We start from the raw sequence: 19,903 nt of genomic DNA on the forward strand, positions 1-19,903 counted from the left end.
GTAGTAAGATCCTAAAAGGTGAAAGGAGCAAGCCAGAAGAAGCAATATTCCTTCCTGATGTATTCTCGGCGGTGCCATCGACCCTGCAAAACTCCCAACAAGAGCCTGCAATACGTGGACTTCTACATTTCAAAGTTTTTATTATTTCCTTTTTCTTGCGTGTTCTGTGGCAACAGGACATATGAAGAGGACAAATATGTTCCTAACATGAAACAAAACCTCTCCCGAACCAACCAGTTTTCAGTCTCCGGTATCAGTAGCCGGATTCTGTTTCCGAAACTATTCTACAAAGGAGTTGCTATAAGGCACACAGGTCTCTTTTCAAAATGTTTTTCTTTTACGACAATTTGAAGGAGTCATGTAAATTTACCTGAATCCGTGACTCCCAGATGTGCTGCATAAGAATATCCCGAGGTTCACTGAGAAGAGGATATATCAGGAGGGTTTTGCAAAGAGGAGCTCACAGAGCTTTCCTTGGCAATCCACCCACCTCCACCGCTCACGGAGAAGGTTCGGTGAAGAAGAAGGAGGTGGACAGAATGCCAACAAGCTCTGTGAGAGGCCCTTTGTTAAACCCACATGAAGGCACAGAGAATGAATCATAAAGAAGACAGAGGACAGAGCACATATATTGGCAGTATGAGAAGTTTGGCGACACATTAATTAGGACGTGGTGGCCATATATATGCCAAGGAACCAACAGTAATGGGAGGAAAGTAGAAGCAACTGAGAGGGAGGGTTAGTTGGTGATGTCACGGCCCGGAGTACGCGTATGTCCCGTGTATTGCCCAGAAACCGGTTCATCGATCTGGAAGGTTGGGGCTCACACGAGATACCTTCTTTCGTACCATCAGATGAGCATCAAGAAGACAGATCATCTGCGAACCTCCGCTGATCTCACGATTACTTTGTATTACATAGAGCCAGTCTAGAGCTTATTGCCATGTCCACTGAATGATACCGATATCAGCAAAGACGATATGTCCAGTCAAAGTAATCGAGTTGAATGTTAGAGTCCGTACATCATTTTCTAGGGAATGGATGCAATCTCAGGAAGGATATTCAAAAGGGCCATCATATACAAAACGCATTATTCTTCCATTCCTATTCACTTTATCTTTACCAGCGAAATCTCCGATTGACTCGAGTCTTTTGGATTTATCGATTCGCTATTCAGTTAGAAACACGAATTACATTCTGGGTAATATTTTCTCCACACGTCTCAAATCCTGGGAAAACTTAACCTTGTAGAACAACCCCGACCAAGTAATGAAGTAATCCCTTGCGTCAAAACGTTCGATCTTTAATCGTACCGAATTAGTATGAACTTTTAACCGAGAAATGAAAGAAGGGCTTGTAGAAGATGTTCTTTGGTCCACTAAATGGTGATGTCTTTTCATTTCATCACCTGTGGAAAAATAAACCGATCTCAGATTTGAATTCAATAACTCCAATGATGAGCATAGAAGAAGAAGGAGAAGAATATTGGTTTGCTTGCTTGATCACACCTTTCTTCTGATGCATCTAAATCCCATCTTCACATGAATTATTAATTATACGCAGCATGTTGAAGGTTCTATCGACTATTCCTCTCTTTTTTTTGGCCTATTCAGTCCGTCGGTCCAACATCTATAACTCTAAGAAAGAACGTAATAGTTAATACTTCTGCCAATAGTTGTAGATTGTTGATATGGCCGTATAATTAACCAATATCAATACACAGCCGAGGATTGTTTTACCATGCCCAACGATCGAGATAGGGCTGGGTTTAAGAGCAACCGGAATTTACGGAGCGAGAGTCGGAGTTACACGGTACCTTATCTCCTTCGCCATGAGACCATCCCTGTCTGCCCGGCCCTTCAATGAATATTGATATATACCTTCCAACTACGGCCCGCATTGATTTCATAGTTGAGTCCAAACATAGTCCTTCAATTAAGGGCATGTTCCAGCTCTCTGATGCGGACAAGCTTGTTCCATTGGCAATGGTAACGAGCTAGCTAGGTTTAAATTATCGAGTACTCGAAGTACAGAATTTAAATTTGGTTGCAGACTGCAGTATGAAGTGCAAGAACTTAGCTACCTTTTCATCACAGTACCGTAATCAGTATACATTGATGTTTACCGTATTTGAGTGCGCGTACACGCTTCCACGAGCTATAACTCGGGATCGCGTTTATTAAAGCGAGAGATGACCACTCTGTTCATTGACTATTGGGACCAATAATAGCATATTTCCGTCGGATTTTTATTGATAATGTTCCGTGCCGGTCTCCAGCCATCTTCTCAGGCTCAACTAAGTGGCAAGCTGATTGGGGGTATCTGGAACGGCGATAAATCTAGGAATTTTGTCCAAGGGGGGCGAAGTTCAAAAGAACTTGATATCATAAAACCAAAGGGGGGGGGGGCGAAATAGGATAATTTCATTGGAAAATTGATAAACTCTATACATTCTATCGTTCAATCGTGTTTCCCTTTGCATACTTATTTGCGATGTAAATCACAAGCATTTTGTATGATTGTGGTGCTCTACCGAGAAAGCCATCGGAGTTAACTGAAGGGACATATATGATCGCCGATCACTCAGTTTTATCAATCTTCGGTAGACTTTGATTTGTAGTGAATGGTGCAATGGTCATGGTTTCTTCTACCTGTAAGGTACTTCTCCACCGCACAGTGTGAGGAGGCCATGGGAGCATTCGGATGAATCGACGCAGTATCCCTCTACCATGCTATTGACTGCCGATCATGATGATCGAGTTGTCCCTCTACTTCTTCTTCTTCTTCTTCTTCTTCTTAATCATTCGTAGGCGATGCAGTCTTGTACAGGGACTAGGTAGGTAGTTATGCTTAATTTAGATGAGATATTGTCCCGAGAGGTTCCAGTGCGATGAAGTGGAAATATATAATCGAACGAACAACGCGATGATCTGTCTCCAGGTTTGCTTTTGTGGCACGCACATAGCATTCCTCTGTTGTGTTCCATATCTCCATAATTTGGCGTAGCATTGAGCAATTGTCCCTCTTGTCACTGCTAAACTCAGCCATTAATTTCCAGCAGTGCTAGCTCATAATCAATATACATATATATATGCGATCAGATAATATATATTATCCAAAAGAAATTATATTCCAATTCAATTGAACATATAGTTGATATGCACTATTGTACAATAATATTACGGTTTTTGTATAAGCATCGATCGATCGAACTAAATGGACCATAACCCACTGTGTTTTTGAATTGATTTTTTTTTTTAATAACCATTTTCTTCTCCATCCAGCTTATATATAGAAAATGATTTGGGCCTCTTGAAAACAGACCTGGTCCGAAGATGGACTCATTAAAATGAAGCCCATTTAATAATCAGCTTGGCCCATTTAGTTTGCTCCATCAGTCCCCGAATTCATAGATAATTGTACTTTTGGTTGGTTAATTATAGTTTAACCCTCGAAGGGGTATTGCAAAGTGCAAATTCACCCTCGAACTTTCAGTTGGATTTTCGGCGTGATTTCAATCGAATCAGCTCAGTGGACGTTAGATTAGAACACCGCTGAAGCAGAAACCCTAAACTAAACCCTCTTCTTCTCAGTCTCTCCGTCGTCCAATTTGGTGCATGAGAGCTTGCGAGCTCCGCTCCTTCATAGCTAACCAAAGATGTCAGCTGGAATGCTGGAAATCGAAGCCCGCGAGTAAGTCTTCGCCTTCTTCTTCTTCTTCTTCTACTCGTCAAGTTCGGGAGCTTAATTTGCACTTTGGTTTCTCATAATCTTCTGGAGAAAGCAATGAACTTGTCATCATTGTGAGAATCGCTAACTGGCTGTGAGCCTCCGGCGCGCGGCATAACCCAGTTTGATTTGTAGCTATCCATTTAACAAGTTCCTGAAAATTTCACTTTTTTTTTAATGCAATGACAGCTGAAACAAAGCAAAATTGAGTTTTGGAATTTCCATATTTTGGGTATTGTTGTCGTTGGAATCGGCTAAATGGGGGAGGCCTTACTAGAGGGAAATTTTTCGCAAATTTTCATTTTGCAGGCCACAATGATTACTATATATTACCAAGTTTTGATATTAGTTATGTAGAGTGTTGCGGAATGTAGAGTGTTGCGGAATTTGTGTCATGTTACATGCGTGGGTTGTAGCTAATGCCCGAAGTGGAATTATCCTTTCAGCGTGATCAAGATCGTTCTTCAGTTCTGCAAAGAGAATTCCCTGCACCAAACATTTCAGATGCTGCAGAGCGAGTGTCAGGTTTCGCTCAATACCGTAGACAGCATCGAGACATTTGTTGCCGATATAAACAGTGGGAGATGGGATGCGATATTGCCTCAAGTGGTCCAGCTGAAGCTTCCAAGGAATATACTGGAGGATTTGTATGAGCAGGTAGTGGATTATTGGGTTAACAGTCTTGCTTCTGAATTGAGCTAGACAGCTTATAGTAAATTGCATGAAGAGGATATGATTGATCTGCCCTGACTTGTCCATCGAAGTTTCTACTGAGTGAGATAGTGAAGAAGTAATGGGAAGTTAGTATGAGAAAAGGGGTGAAGGAGCTATTGAAAAGGAGGGACGGGAGTAGGATGTGGAAAAAGTTTATACAGTATTAAAGGTCATGTGCACTCGGTTTGCTTTGTCGTAATGGTGTGATAGTGGACGCCTTTTCACATTATGTCCATGAGATAGATGCATGAACAAAGCATGAGAAAACAATTACGTCTCTGACATTTTGGAAATTGCGATAGAAGTTTGTAATGTTTTATCTGTTCCACGCAGATTGTATTGGAAATGATCGAACTTCGAGAGTTGGACACAGCTCGTGCAATTTTGAGGCAAACACAGGCTATGGGTGTCATGAAGCAGGAGCAACCTGAAAGATACTTGCGTCTTGAACATCTCCTTGTTAGGACCTATTTCGATCCAAATGAGGTTAGAGAACCTGCTCAATCTGATTCTTGTTAGCTCTTGGTGGTATCATAACTCATGCCTCATGCTTTTTTGCAAAGTTGTTTTTGGTTTTTTTTTTTTTCATATCAAGTGATATTTAGCAAAAGAAACTTGTAATATTCTTAAAACTTCTACAGTAGTGAGGTTTTTAATTGCAAAATCGAAGGCAAACATGATTTGCCATGCCACTGTGTTTCAAGTTAGTTCATATGCCCTGGTAGGTCACTTTTGTACATTTAATGGTCGGATCTGAGTTGCTTACTAGAAGTAGATATTATTATCTACTTTACCATGGGCATGTGATTACAGAACACATGGAACCAGACTCTGTTGCAAAATTGTATCTTCTAGTACCAATGTGGGCTATTCATTTTTTTCATTTATAGTCTTATCCTAGCTCGGTTTCACTTGGTTTCTTACATGCAACTATCCAGGCATATACTGGCCAGGGAATTCACCAAGCTATACCATCTTGTGTTAAAGCTTTTGTAAAAAAAGAAAAAAACATAAACGTATACTGACACACTTCTCAGCAACTAACGCTGCCAGCAATAGATCAGCTACCAACATATCGTGCCTTCCAATTCGTAAAGTAGATTTAGAAAATCTTAGAGAGCTCTCCTCCATGTGTGCAATTGGACCATGATGGATAATATTCATTTTAGCCATTTAATTTTGTTTCTTGGCTTCAAACTTGAGATAATCTTAATTTGTGACAGGTTTATCAAGATTCAACAAAAGAAAAGCGCCGTGCACAGATTGCACAAGGTATTGCTCATCACTAGTTCTTAAGGTGCCCTTTGCCTTTCGTAATTTGAATTCTGTCTCTGGGATGGCCCAGATGTATGCATGTCAGTCGAAGAGAGAAAAAGATGACCATTAAAGGAACATAAATGAAGTTAACATTGCACCACAAAAGTGCTTGATTCTGTTTTTCCCTTTAACTGGAAACTGGACCTGAGCTTTGCAATTTTTCTTATTGTTTTCCGTTTTGGCATTTTCAAGCCCTTGCAGCTGAGGTTTCTGTAGTGCCTCCTTCTCGATTAATGGCACTAATTGGCCAGGCCCTCAAATGGCAGCAGCACCAAGGTATGCACTCCCTAGTATTCAGTAAATAAAGACTTCAATGAAGCAGCTTGGCGTGCCAACCTCAGCAAATTTAACGGACTGGACTTTCCTAGCATGCATAAATACATTTTACTACTTCTTTGTTGCTGATATTTTAGGAAACTGGGCTCCTAACCTCTACTGCTTCATATTTTCCTTAGTGCCTATAGTTATTATTCCACAGTATCTTGATCTGGCTTTCTGCTTTCAGGATTACTTCCTCCAGGAACTCAGTTTGATTTATTTAGGGGAACGGCTGCAATGAAGCAAGATGTGGACGATATGTATCCAACTACCCTTTCACACACAATTAAGGTAGAAATCTAGTTGTCAACTAATATGTCTTTCGGCTTCCAAATTTAATGAATTGTGTTTTGGCTGATGTAGTTTGGCTTGTTACCGTCTTCTTGATGAAAAGTCTGTGCTTAATTTTGTTAGCTTTTGGTAATTGGAGTTCCTACATATCTTTGCAGTTATTTTTATCAGACAATACATAAGGCATTTAAACATAATTCTGTGAGGTCTAATCAACCCTCTGTCTTCTCTCCTTGTTGGAGCGAAACAAATGTTGCTCTCTCTTTAATGAACTTCATCACACTGGCAATATATTTCTAAATCATTCCTATGCAAGGAATTTCCTTTCTATGTTCTTTTTCACCTGTTGGTTAGACATCCTTTCCCATGTTCTGATCTTTGCTTCTGCAGTTTGGTACAAAAAGTAATGCAGAATGTGCTAGATTCTCACCAGATGGACAGTTTCTGGTTTCTTGCTCTGTTGATGGATTTATTGAGGTAAATTAGATTAAAAGTTAAGCTTACTGCACTAAGTCTTCCCCTAATATTAAATTAAACGTACATGTTGGACAAGAATGTTGAGTGGATACCTGCTTTGTGAATAATAATAGGTCTGGGACTATTTAAGTGGGAAGCTCAAGAAGGATCTGCAATATCAGGCTGATGTAAGTATTTAATTTCCTGGATTTTGACTCGAATATAAAACTCTTGGCATATGCCTTTTAACTGAAAATTTTAAGCATATTAGTATATCAATTTTCTTGTTACAGTATTTCTATTCAGTGAAGTAAAGCACCTGCATTACGGAATTCCAATTGATGAATTGGATACTTGTTATCCGACTGTCATTTAAGACACTACTTACGTTAGCCACCCTGCGCTTTGTATTTTCACAGCGCTTCAAAATTTTCTGTTCCTGGATTTGAGGAGAATTTAAAGCTCACAACATGTCATGGCAATAAATGGCTCCATCCTAGTGATAGGAGTACCTTGATATGGATCTTAGACTAGGGAACTTCTAAGCATGCGCTGGTTCTTGCAATATTAATCTTGATAAACTTTTGCAGGAAACTTTCATGATGCATGATGATCCCGTCCTTTGTATTAATTTTAGCAGAGATTCTGAGATGCTTGCATCAGGTGCACAAGATGGGAAGATCAAAGTGAGTTGATTTTCTACTGGGCTTGATCTTGATAGCTCCCTTTCTATTATGCTAGTTTATGCTGATTGAGAGTTATTACATTTTCCCATATAAATCAGGATAAGTAAGGTTTAGTGACATCCGATGATGTCATGTTTGTCAATATGCGGAGTGTTAACCATTTGACCCATAGAAAAGCCGTGCTATATCTAAGTGACTAGAGTCCCTTTACTGAACCGGTCAATCCATAAATTCTAGGCATGTGATGGAAGTAAATGGAAGCTTACAGATATACTGATAAGGCTTGGAGAAGAGTTTAGTGGATAACTATATCTGCATTTTTTTTCACCTTCAGAAAATCTACTTGATTTTTCTGACTCACTTTTTTATACGTATATTTTGTGAATATATTATTAGCAATAGTTTGTAAAGCATACTGATTAAATTTCAGGTTTGGCGTATTAGAACTGGTCAATGCTTGCGTCGACTCGAACGTGCACATTCTCAGGGTGTCACCGGTCTTGTCTTTTCCCGTGATGGGAGCCAGCTTCTTAGCACATCATTTGATAGCACAGCAAGGTTAGTTCATTTGTCGATTGTCAATCTGCAGGTCTTTATTTGAGCATGTATTAAGTTGTTTTTCAAGCTTGTTATTGTGGTGATGATTGCTTTCTATGATCCTAACTATTTAGAAGAGATAAATCCCAACTGGTAAATGATGTAGAGCCCAAGAAAGTTGCGATAGGACATTAGGAATTAAATGCGGTAATCGGTCTGATCTCAATGAATCATTTTTAGATCCACACTAGGGTGAAAACCCTCCTCTTTCTTAGTGGCACCGGGGAATATCTGGAATTTGCTTTTTATTAATCGCTCTCCTTTTAGAAAATTTAGCATTAGTGCTTTATCTTCGACACAGAATCCACGGCCTCAAATCCGGGAAGTTGCTGAAAGAATTTCGAGGTCACTCATCTTACGTGAATGATGCGATCTTCACCAGTGATGGAAGTCGTATTATTACAGCCTCCAGTGATTGCACCGTGAAGGTATGGCTGTTGATTATAAAGTTTAATTATGCTTATTCGTTCTAGGGGCTGCAGCCTGCAACTAATTTATGTCTCATGAAGGTCTGGGATGCAAAGACAGCTGACTGTCTACATACATTTAAGCCACCTCCTCCATTAAGGGTAAAGACTAAAGATTGCTAGTTACTGTTTTGGCTACCTCGAAATTTCTATCATGACTGTCTCGTTTCTCTAATTCTCGTTTTCTCTTGCTCTCAGGGAGGCGATGCTTCTGTTAATTCTGTTCATCTCTTTCCCAAGAATACAGATCACATTATTGTTTGTAACAAGACATCTTCGATATATATAATGACACTTCAAGGACAGGTGATTGCTTGCACTTAAAGTCATGATAGGGCTGTTAGTCTTCAGTTACCGTGGCTTGGTGCATAGTTTTCTGACTAGACCATTAACCAAACCTGCCAAGCCACTGGTTCATGCTTCCACCTATGCTTCATTGGGTCTGCCCTGATTCGTAGACGAAACGTAATTTCAGTAAATCTACAGAAATAGATAGCGGTCATCGTCAAAGCAAGAACTGGCCTGTTCATTTTTGATAATTTACATTTGCTTATCCACTTACCTGAGTCGCCAAATGGACCAAGGTTGTTTTCCTGGTTGGGCCAGTCTGTTGTTTAAATCTGTGATTTGGTAGGACAAACTACTGAGCATAAAGGACTGGCATTATCATATGGCCACTAAGCAGCATTGGGATTTTCTAAATGCAATATTCTTGATAGTTCAATCCCCCTGACAATTTCCTTGATGAGTTCAATCTAGAATCTGATTTTCTGTTGTGCTATGCTATAGGTTGTAAAGAGTTTCTCATCTGGTAAAAGAGAGGGTGGAGATTTTGTCGCTGCCTGTGTATCCCCTAAAGGGGAATGGATATACTGCATCGGTGAAGATAGGTATCTGACTCAACTGCTACTTTCTTTCTTTCTTTCTTTCTTGAAAAAATACGATCAGTAGGGCGGTCTGAATCTCTTGATGTGACCATTCCCCTTAGAATTCAGCATCCATGGGCCTATATATCTATCCAATATTTTTACTTCTCCGTACTCGTGTTTTATAATTTTTTATACAACCTACACGAATACATCAAGGATGCTCATTGTCTTCTTGTTTATATGTATGATTTTGGACATATACGATATTGATCTGCCAATTCTTCGAATTATCTGCAGGTACATCTATTGTTTCAGCTACCAATCCGGTAAACTGGAGCATCTTATGAAGGTAATTTTTCTAATGAACGGCGAAAAGATGGGGAATGAACTATAACGTTGATGGTTTTAACCAGAAAAAAGAAAATAAGAATTATAACACTGGCTGTTGCTCTTAGATTGGTCTTGACCCTTCTGAGCAGCAATTTCTTCATTGCCGGTTTCTTGACGCATTGCTTAGTTCGTTTATGTTTTCACATATATTGCGTTAAGTTGTGACCAGTGGGCTTGGCCCTTACACTTTACCCGTCTCTGGCAGGTTCATGAGAAGGATGTAATTGGGGTCACCCACCATCCCCACCGGAATCTCGTCGCAACTTACAGTGAAGACTGCACCATGAAACTATGGAAGCCGTAGGGGAAAGGGTGTCTGCTAATTTATCTATTTTCTGCTCCTTTAGATTCTTTTTCGACACTCGGTAATTGTAGTTCTAGGCTTCTAGCTGTATCTGTAATTTTGCTCCATTAATGCCAATGATTCACCTGTGAGCATCATAGAATTATAACAGGCGGATACGCATGACATGGGAAATCTTCTGTCTCGTCTCTCTGCTCGACCCAAATTTACTCTTTGTATAGTTCATATTTCGATTTCGATTATGTTACTTTATCATCAAGGCGCTGGGCCAATCTATTGTCAATTTTCTTCTTGTTTCCTCTAATGGTCAATACCACCTTCATCCTAGACTCTCTGGATTAGTTGTCGTGTCTCCGTGTGCTGGGCATCACTTCTGTTTGCTTTTCTCTGGACTTCTGTGTGGCGATTAAAGGCGTCTCGTCCTTGCAAAAGGGCTACCATGCAAAAATTGCCTTCTGTGCTCAATTCTGTGGTGACGACTCGTTACCTAGATGAAAGCATCCAATACGCTTCTGCCCTAAAACCTGTCCCGAGATTGGCTCAGTTGCCTGGCCACTCTCTCGAATATACGAAAATCCGGCATGGATTAATTGCACACTTGCTCTGCTGCTCGATGAAGACACATACAATGCCTTTCATGGAATAAGAAAATTTTCTTTAAAAAAACTCGAGAAAAGAGGGCAATGCAGTAATATACGTTCTCGTATGCGGGATATTGTACTAGGTCTGTAATCGAAAAATATTTGGTTCAGACCGGTTCAGCAGAAACCATTAAAAATTCCAACCGGAAAGAGAATTCCCGGCCGAAAGTTCTCCTTCTTCCTCCTCCTAAAACCCATAGGTAAACCCTCCAAAACAGCGTTTGACGGAGCTTCCATTGCCGGCTGGCGCAGAGAGAGAGAGAGAGATATGAAGTTCTCGGTGAAGGCATGGAGCAGCGGGAAGGCACGGACAGGGGTTCTGCATCTGGGCAGCTTCGAGATGGAGACGCCGTCGCTTCTGCTCTCTACCCGGAAGGGGCTGCCCCACTTCATCTCCCCCGACCTCCTCCCTTCTCTCCCTTCTCCCGACTCCCGCCTCCTCCAGTTCAGCCCCCTTCACTTGTACGTAGAAAAGCTTAAACTTTGTCGCACCCCTTCTCTTCTCTCCAGTGTCTCTGCATATCAATTGCCCGTCTTTTCCATTCATTTATTACAGTAAATACATGCACTTCTTTTTCGGTAAAGCAGTAAATACATACATTGGCAGCTACGAGAATGCCATGTTCTTCTGCAAGTTCTGGCCTTTGATGGAATGACAGCTTTTGGGGATTTGTCTCTGGTGTTTGTAGCTTGGATGGCCTTTCGCCAAAGACGATTTCGAAAATCGGAGGTTTACACCAAATGCTTGGCTTGCACGAGTACGGGTTCGTAGCCGTTGCAAGGGACTCCATTCAGTGCCTTCCTTCACATGATGGAACTAACAGAGTCGGACCCTCTTTCGAGACGCCTTGTGGCCGCCACTTGGTAAAAATTGTTTCTTTGTTTGTTGACAGCTAGTGTCTTCCCAGGCTTGGTCATATGAAGAATTGTTAACTCACTGTGCACTCGCAGATTAAACCGATAGAGTACATGGAAATGATCTCTTCCATGAGGCCGAACATCTGGGCGACATTGGCTGATGAGGTGCCTGCTTGGGTGTCCGAGAAGCGGAATACTTCCTCAGTGGATCGCACCGTGAAATGGCTTGATGAGTGTATCGCACTGCGTCCGGTATTACACCAAATCAAAGAAAAAAGAAAAAAAAGGAACCCCAGTAATGATATCTATCTGTCCCTGTTGCATTCTGATTGTTTGGGAAGCATCCTCCTATTGAAAGCACGTTCAATATGTATTAGCGGTGCACTTTTTCGTTATTTAAGCTTTTAGGTGTTTCGTTCATTCAATATGATGCCACAACTCATGTTTCTATTTCAAGTCTGGGTTACTCTGGTGTATCCATATTATTTGTCATCTCTACGTACTATTGCTTTAGCTTTCAGAAGAATCAATCTGTCATAAGGTTGTCACAGGGGATCTTCCGGTTTTGAATTTGGTAACTCTGCCATTATCCTTTTTATTTGTTATGCCTGTTTCTGTTATGTGTTATCAACGTGGAGTCTGCGTGCATCAAACCGGGCTTGGATGTGAGGATTGGTGTATATAATGAGTCATGAGCATCAACCCTCCTATTGGTTGTGCTCGTAGGATAATTTGGTGTGGTATCTGAGCTTGCATTTGGTTTTCGGATTGGATAAGTGATCCAACTCAATTTGATTTTGTGCAATGATTGCAAGTGTTGATAAATATAATAATGTGTAAGAGTATATATATGTATGTATATATAAATGTGAAAGTATATGGAGAATTTATTATTAAAATATTGATTATAAAAAATGGTTATGAAAAAATATGAGTGGAAATTATTATTAAATGACAGAAAAAGACAAAACAGTAATGATTATATTGTTGAATTTGGAGAAGAATAGAATAGAATTGAGTTGAGTAAAATTAATATTTAAAAACAAAGCAAGCCTAATTAATTCATAAAGATTTTTGTTATGCTTTGAATTAGCCATTTATCATGCCAATTATCTTTGATGTGCCTATATATATGACTTTATAGCAGATAGAATACACATTAGGTTTTTTAAGAGCATTCTCTGTTATTCCCATGTTCTATATATAATATGAGCCATTGGCCTTAACGTGCAGATTGGTGGAGAAGTTTTTGGAGCCATTGTTGGTGGGTCCAATGAAGAATTACGACAACACTGTGCTCGAGAGGTAGCTAGGCGAAATGTGTCAGGTATCCGCTATATCTTGTTGGTTCCTATTCTAAGTTTCACTAACTTATTGCGATTTTGACGTAGGTTAAAGCAATACATCTCCCATGCCGTCATAGAAGTTTCTTCCTCTTGGAACTGATTTGTGGAGGAAATGTTTTATGCAGGATACTGGATTGGAGGGTTTGGGCTTGGAGAGAGCATGGATGAGCGTCCTGCTCTTCTAAATGCTGTTTGTGTGAGGAACTTATCTTTGTTATTCTCTTAACTCCCCCTTTTTGGTTCATTAGATTTTCATTTTTTCCTCATCAATTTTTATCTGATGCTGCTTCCTATGTCAGGATAATTTGCCTGAGGAAAAGCCACGTTTGATCTGTGGACTTGATCTTCTAGGTATAGGTCTATCCTATCTACTTTTGCCTTTTTTGTATTTTGCCTCCTTGTCTATTTAACGTCTTGATCTCCATTTGCTTTCAAGGAACATGACTTGATTGGCAAAAGTTAGTGGCAGGTATCTTATTTCATATAATATAGTGCAGTAGATAACTATTCAGAATTGCCATTGTGCGTGGGGGGAACTACAGATACTTCAGCAAACAGGGAAAATTTTACTTAAAAATGAATTTGGGCAATTTTGTTTACGGATACCACCTTTTTCTGTCTCTCTCACCCTGAAAGGTTGATCAACTGTTCGATGTGTACCCCCTACAGTTAATGAAATGGTGAAGACATGTATGTGCCCTTATTCTGCAATGTCGGAAGTTTGAGTCCCCCATAGGAAGAGCTTGCTGCCTATACTATGTTTGGAAATAAGTATTGACTACATGGATGAACCTATTTTTACAGAGGAGGTCCTACAGGGAGTTGCTGCAGGGATTGACCTCTTTGACTCGACGTATGTACCTTCATCATATTTTCCATAGATCATATATGGGGCTTTTGTTCCTGCTTTGAATCTTTTGCTAATAGTTGACTTATTATGACTGATCTGCAGGTACATTAACCATATCACGCTTGGAGGTTTTGCGCTTACCTTTCCCCTTGATGGAATTGAAGCAAAGGTGTCAAATTTCCAGCCTAGTGATGTAGGAAGTGACCGAATAAAGATCAACCTGAGGGCAACAGTTTACAGGTACTTCTATCGTCATGCAACTATGTCCATTGAACTCATCAGTCTCTAGACTTCTTTTTCTTTAGATGAAAACTTCCAATGTACACATCTTTTTGGAGTTCTTGCTTTATGCCGTAACTTAATGGTGTTCTCCATAGGATTTATTTATTTATTTATTTATCTATTTCAAGTTCTCTGCATTGATTTACTCTTGTTATTCCAGGAAAGACACTACCCCCATAGTTGAAGGATGTAGCTGCTATACATGCAGGAATCATACCAAAGCCTATATCAATCACCTTCTCAATGTTCATGAGATGCTCGCTCAGACTCTACTTGAACTGTACTTCCCTCACTCCCGTATTTTCTTTTGAAATAGTTGCGCTTGTACCCCTTTATTTCTTGAAATCACACCCATGAACGCTTTCTTCTATTAAACTTTCATGTTGACTGAAATGACTGTTTGGTTTAAGGGTTGGAATTTTAACTGTGGCTTTGTTACAATTGGAGCAAAATGCATAATAAAAAGTTGAATAATTTATTCTAGAAAAGAAACTCTCGCTGAAAATATCAGCTGGTGTGTCTGTTTTTCAAGCAGACAAGTCAAAGTGGATTGCCAATTCAACAATAAATTGGAATCCTTGGCAAAATCAAGTAGTCAAAATTACAATGCCATTTCTTATATGAATCACAATGTCAACAATATGTATACATATACATACATACATACATACATACATATATATATATACACACACACACTGAAGTGAATATGCAGGTTTGGCAGGAGAAAGTGTAACTTAGAGTTTTCCGAATGCACTGATAATGGTTCCCTTCTCGAAGAAAACATGATGTTCGCCTTGACGTTGTTTGTCACATCTTTTTGTAGAAAAATTTGTTCACCTTGACATTGATTGTCACATCTTTTTGTCTACATGTACGTCTTTGTTGCAGACACAATACTCACCATTATCTGGGTTTCTTCCGCTTGATAAGAGAATCAATCAAGGAAGGCAAATTTGAGAGATTCCGCCAAAGATTCATCGCTGACAGGCATGATGATTTAGCTGTCTCTGCGGCAAATGCATGAATATTGTGATACCCCAAAGGTAGCTGAATATATGACCCTTTTGTAGGAGTAGATAAATCAAAATGGTTCAATTATAGCAGAATACATATAGCAGCTAGCTGTCCCAGCTTCAAAATGTAATATTAGTTTCATGCTTTCACCCTTTTCCCGTAAAATTTAGCAGAGACTGAGGTTGTCAAATGGCTTCGTGTACTTCAAACGTAAGTTTGAACAGAAGTAAATTTTTTTTATGAGGAAATGTGTAGTTAATTTTTTTTTTTACGAAGACAGTAATGAGTGTTACACTTTGTTCAATATTGTTCGGATTCCATTTATAATTTAAGGCAGAAGAACCTTTTAGCAGGAATCACCTCTCGCTTCATACTATGCATCACTTCCATTACCTGATGAACGTCTCACTTCATAGTTTTTGTCGTGGTTTTGCTTAGGTCGGTATGTCACAATTGCATTTCCTTTTTGAATACGAATGTACATTAATTCTTCGTTATTCTCTTTAGATTGAAAGAGAATAACGACGCATGAATGTTCGATATCTTAAATATAGCTAAAACTCTTGTTCTAAGGGCACACTTGTCGAGCTATAATTTTTTTGCATTTTTTTTATTGCGTCAAATAATATATTATAACCAAGGCAAATTCTATCATGGAACGCTAACTTGTGGTAGAACGTTATCGTTTTTTTAGTCATTCTATTTTGTAAGGTAACATTTTTGCCCATATAACTTTCAATTTCGTCTCAAATCAATTGGGGCACATATAAATTTGGAGGGCCGCTTTGGGGTTAACAGAAATGTTGATGACGTGGACATGTAGATGACTTGCCGATGATGTGACCGGATTAGAGTGGACCGGTTTAGATAAAAACTGGTTTATACCGATTGGTTTACTTTTTGCAACATTTTATTTAATAGAACCAATTTATGATTTAATAGAATTGTTTATAGGACCGGTTTAATCGTTTTCAAGGACCACCAGCAAGGCTAGCGGCGGCGACTACCGCCGGCTTTCGCCCATAGATCATTCAGTTTACTTTTTGCAACATTCATCTCGATTTTTGATTGGTTCATATGACCAATTTAATGTGCCAAAGCTAGCGACGGCACGACAACCATTCTATTTTGGCCATAGCTTGTTCAGCAAACTTTTGCAACATTTGGTTTTCATTTTGATTTAATCGATGGGTTAATATAAATAGTTTAATCGTTTTGAAGGTAACGTTAAGACTATCAGCTATGTTTTGAAGTTCGATGACGAAGCCAATGATAACCTCAGTCCCCCACTACCAAAGTCTGACGAAGCCGACAATAACCTTAGTCTCCTGCTACCGGAGTCGTCCTTCAATCCCTATTAATTCCTTCTTCTTCTTCTTTTTTCCAGTCGAATTATAACTTCTATAATAAATTCTGCAAATTAATGGATTATAACTTCCCATAATAAATTTCAGCAAATTGAGGTATTTTAACTTTCCATAATTAAATTGGAACCGACCTCCCTACAATTATGGGATAATCGCGATCAGTTATTCTGATTTCCATTTATGGAAAAATTAACTGTAAATTTTTAACTGATTATGTTTGTTAAGTCTGACGGAGGACTTGAGTGAAGGCTACTCAAAATAGCTACAAAATGGAGATAATAAACCATAAATGAAGCAGAACGTACCTCCAGCAGCCTTGACCACCAGAAACAAAGAAACAAGAGTGTCGATAATGAGAGATTATTGGGTGATCCTACCTCGCCACATGATATGAGGAAGAACCAATTAAATTACAATAAACTAAATAATAAGCGCTAATTACTCGATTAATTGTGGTAAGTCTTCTTAATTGAAGTAATCTTATTGGTTCTTCCTCACCACATCATTATGAGGTAGGATCATTTAAAATTTTCTCGTCGATAATACAATCGAATTCTAAAACACTAGAAACGGTGGGTATGCTTGGAACCCATGTATTTTGCTTATTAGCGTGTGATACTTATGGAACCCATGAAATTTGCTTTGCATATATTATGTTTCCTTGATTTTAGTTACCAAAATTGGGAAAGCATATTATGGGAAAATCTATCAATGAAAGTGCAATCGAAAAAAAAAAAAAAAAGAAAGGACATGGCCTTCGACGACCATCAAGGGAAAAAAAAAAAAAAAAAAAAAGACATGGCCTCTGGCGATCATCAAGAAAATCACACAGAACAACAACATAGAGGACGGCTCCCCAAAACCCTAACATTGGGTCGATCCAAAACCTAGTTTAGTTCGAACCAATCCGTTATCGATTTTTACCGAGCACACGCATATCCTATGACACGGCTCTTATACCACTGCTGGTTTCTATAATATGATTCCTCAAATTTTTCAAAATTTAATACGCAGTAGATGATAAAGTAATCAATGGAAATTAAAATAGAAAGGAAAAAATTATCGAGATTGATATGATTGTTCAAAACCAATCGTCGGAAACAAGACTGACCAAACATCGACATGTTGCTTTAGTTGGATATCATCATTCATAATCTCATCGTCAGAATCGATTCTCAGCTGCTTTTAAAATGCCCAAAGAAAATTGAGGTGGATATGATTGTTCAAAATCGGATCGTTGGAAATAATCACCGATCAAACATTGACATATTCCCGGAGTTGGATATCATTTTTCAATATCATTGATCAAAGTCTCATTGTCGGCTGCTTCTAACCATCAAAAAATCGATTTGTGTTTAAAACCAATCATAATTATGAACCAAACCATTTATGTTTGTTAACAGAAAAAAAAATAGGTTTGAATCGGTTTCATTGTTAAGTGCCGCTAATGTGGCGATTACATGGATGAGATGTTCATTTGATATAGCCGAGTTCGTGACGTGGTGATGAATGGTGATGTAGAGAATGTGACTGGTACAAATGAAAGGTAGATTCGAGAACAATGATATAGTATTGTGGATAAAAGTTATAAAATGAACGTATAAAGGACCACAAATACTAGAGATAAAATATGTAAATAATGGACGGACGTGATTAAAACTGATAAAATTTAATGGCTGATATTTGTGTTTCACCATGGAACACAAGTTAGCATTCCATGGTTGAAGCACCTTATAACCAAAGGTGTCAAACAACACATTCCCCGTTTCTTTCCAAACCAACCTTTTCTTTTCTCAATTTTAAAATCAACCCACAAACTTTTGATTCTTTTCATTTTTACCCATTCTTTTTATTTTTCTTACATTCTCCCATATAATTTAAAAATTAACATGTCTGAGCTATCAATTAGCAATAATTTTTTGCATTTTTTTATTGTGTCAAACAATAAATTGTAACCAAAGGTGTCAAACAAGACATTCCCCCTTCTTTTTATTTTATTTTCCTATTTTTAAAATCAACCTAAAAACTTTTGATTCTTTTTCATTTTTATCCATTCTTTTTATTTTTTTCCAACATTCATCCAAATAATTTAACATGTCTTAGCTATCAATCATTAATCAATACAATTAATTAAAACACGTCACATCCTATCCTATCTTATAAAAGTGAAGCAAAGTATCGTTGTGTCATTTACACGCTTTTTTTAACGATCATATCATACTGTGCACAACTTTTGTCTCTATAAAATTTGTGAAAATTTTATGATAAAGTTAATTTTATTGCACCCTTCGAATATTTCTTTACCGTAATATGATCTAGAGTTATAATCGATTCCTCAATTTTGTCATCTATCTTCATTTTTTTGTTTCGGCAGAACATTAATATTATTATCAAATTATATATATACTTTCAATAATGTTTTAGCTAATAAAATTATAAATCTCAGCTAACCAATGCTAGGAATATATATATATATATATATGATACAATGAAATTAGTTAATGTTATTTGATGCATCGATAAACTCAAGTACCCATTCCTTCTCCCTCTTCTCCTAAAGTTTTACTCCTTGCTAAGTTTTCTGATGATGTGCTGTAATGATTTTCTTTCCAAGCAATAGATAAACTTCTCTTGCAATCATAGTTTATCTTCCTCTTTTCTTATCATAAGTTTCAGTCACTAATCATATTGTAATTGTGGTATTAATTTACAAACTTTTTATAAACTTTTCGGCATTATGGTATTAATTTACAAACTTTTTATAACATTTTCGGCCTATATAACATGTCCTAACAGATTACAATAATTTTCTTCTTATCAAAGATATTAGATAAATTTTTTCTTACATTTTAGTATCCCAAACGTAAATTAAATCGATTGAGCAAAATAACCTAACGAATTTTTTTTAAAAAAAAACAGACTTTCAAGTTTCAACTATTAAAAATAAAATTTGGAATGAAGATAAAGAGATATTAGTTTTTTGGTTCGTGTAATAATAATTAACGACCATGCCTTATAAGAATTAAGAGTTTATGATTTTAATTATGCTATTACTGTATATTGAGGTTACGTGTTATATTAAGCATTAGCTAAATTAGACTACAATTGTAATCCTGCGGCAACGCGCAGCTCTTTCCCCTAGTTATGGTTATTTCGATTCATCTCGTCCTTTCCTCTGCGGAGGCAAATAGAAATGCTTCCATGTTCATATCATTTGAAGGGTCCAAGTTTGTTCTAGTTAATCAGTTCCGGCATAAAATGAAACATAACATCACTGTCTTTTCCATTTATACATAAGACAGGCCCTATAGATTAAGCACATGATGATGATGCTTGCTTGCTACTGAGCAATGTACGGAGTCGCTAATGGGCCTTCCTGACTTAGTTGCCAGGTCCGAGAGGTT

General features: G+C 38.2%; 2 protein-coding genes across 2 annotated transcripts; both read left to right on the plus strand.

Moving 5' to 3' along the window:
* The first annotated feature begins 3,507 nt into the window (after window positions 1–3,507).
* Window positions 3,508–10,436, plus strand: LOC116189830 (suppressor of mec-8 and unc-52 protein homolog 1). The gene is made up of 16 exons (XM_031519573.1): window positions 3,508–3,693; window positions 4,176–4,386; window positions 4,777–4,929; window positions 5,667–5,715; window positions 5,953–6,036; window positions 6,266–6,369; window positions 6,760–6,846; window positions 6,960–7,013; window positions 7,416–7,511; window positions 7,942–8,069; window positions 8,410–8,536; window positions 8,618–8,677; window positions 8,774–8,881; window positions 9,365–9,465; window positions 9,742–9,793; window positions 10,040–10,436. The coding sequence occupies exons 1-16, from the start codon at window positions 3,659–3,661 to the stop codon at window positions 10,136–10,138; spliced, it is 1,548 nt and encodes a 515-aa protein (XP_031375433.1). The 5' UTR covers window positions 3,508–3,658; the 3' UTR covers window positions 10,139–10,436.
* A 481-nt stretch (window positions 10,437–10,917) lies between these two features.
* On the plus strand, window positions 10,918–15,484 carry LOC116189842 (queuine tRNA-ribosyltransferase accessory subunit 2-like). Its single transcript, XM_031519583.1, has 10 exons — window positions 10,918–11,241; window positions 11,469–11,643; window positions 11,731–11,889; window positions 12,871–12,964; window positions 13,109–13,179; window positions 13,283–13,334; window positions 13,788–13,836; window positions 13,936–14,073; window positions 14,276–14,395; window positions 15,007–15,484. The coding sequence occupies exons 1-10, from the start codon at window positions 11,048–11,050 to the stop codon at window positions 15,140–15,142; spliced, it is 1,188 nt and encodes a 395-aa protein (XP_031375443.1). The 5' UTR covers window positions 10,918–11,047; the 3' UTR covers window positions 15,143–15,484.
* Window positions 15,485–19,903: the final 4,419 nt, after the last annotated feature.

Source organism: Punica granatum, chromosome 1 (assembly GCF_007655135.1).
Source record: "Punica granatum isolate Tunisia-2019 chromosome 1, ASM765513v2, whole genome shotgun sequence".
In the NCBI taxonomy this organism is placed as follows: Eukaryota; Viridiplantae; Streptophyta; class Magnoliopsida; order Myrtales; family Lythraceae; genus Punica; species Punica granatum.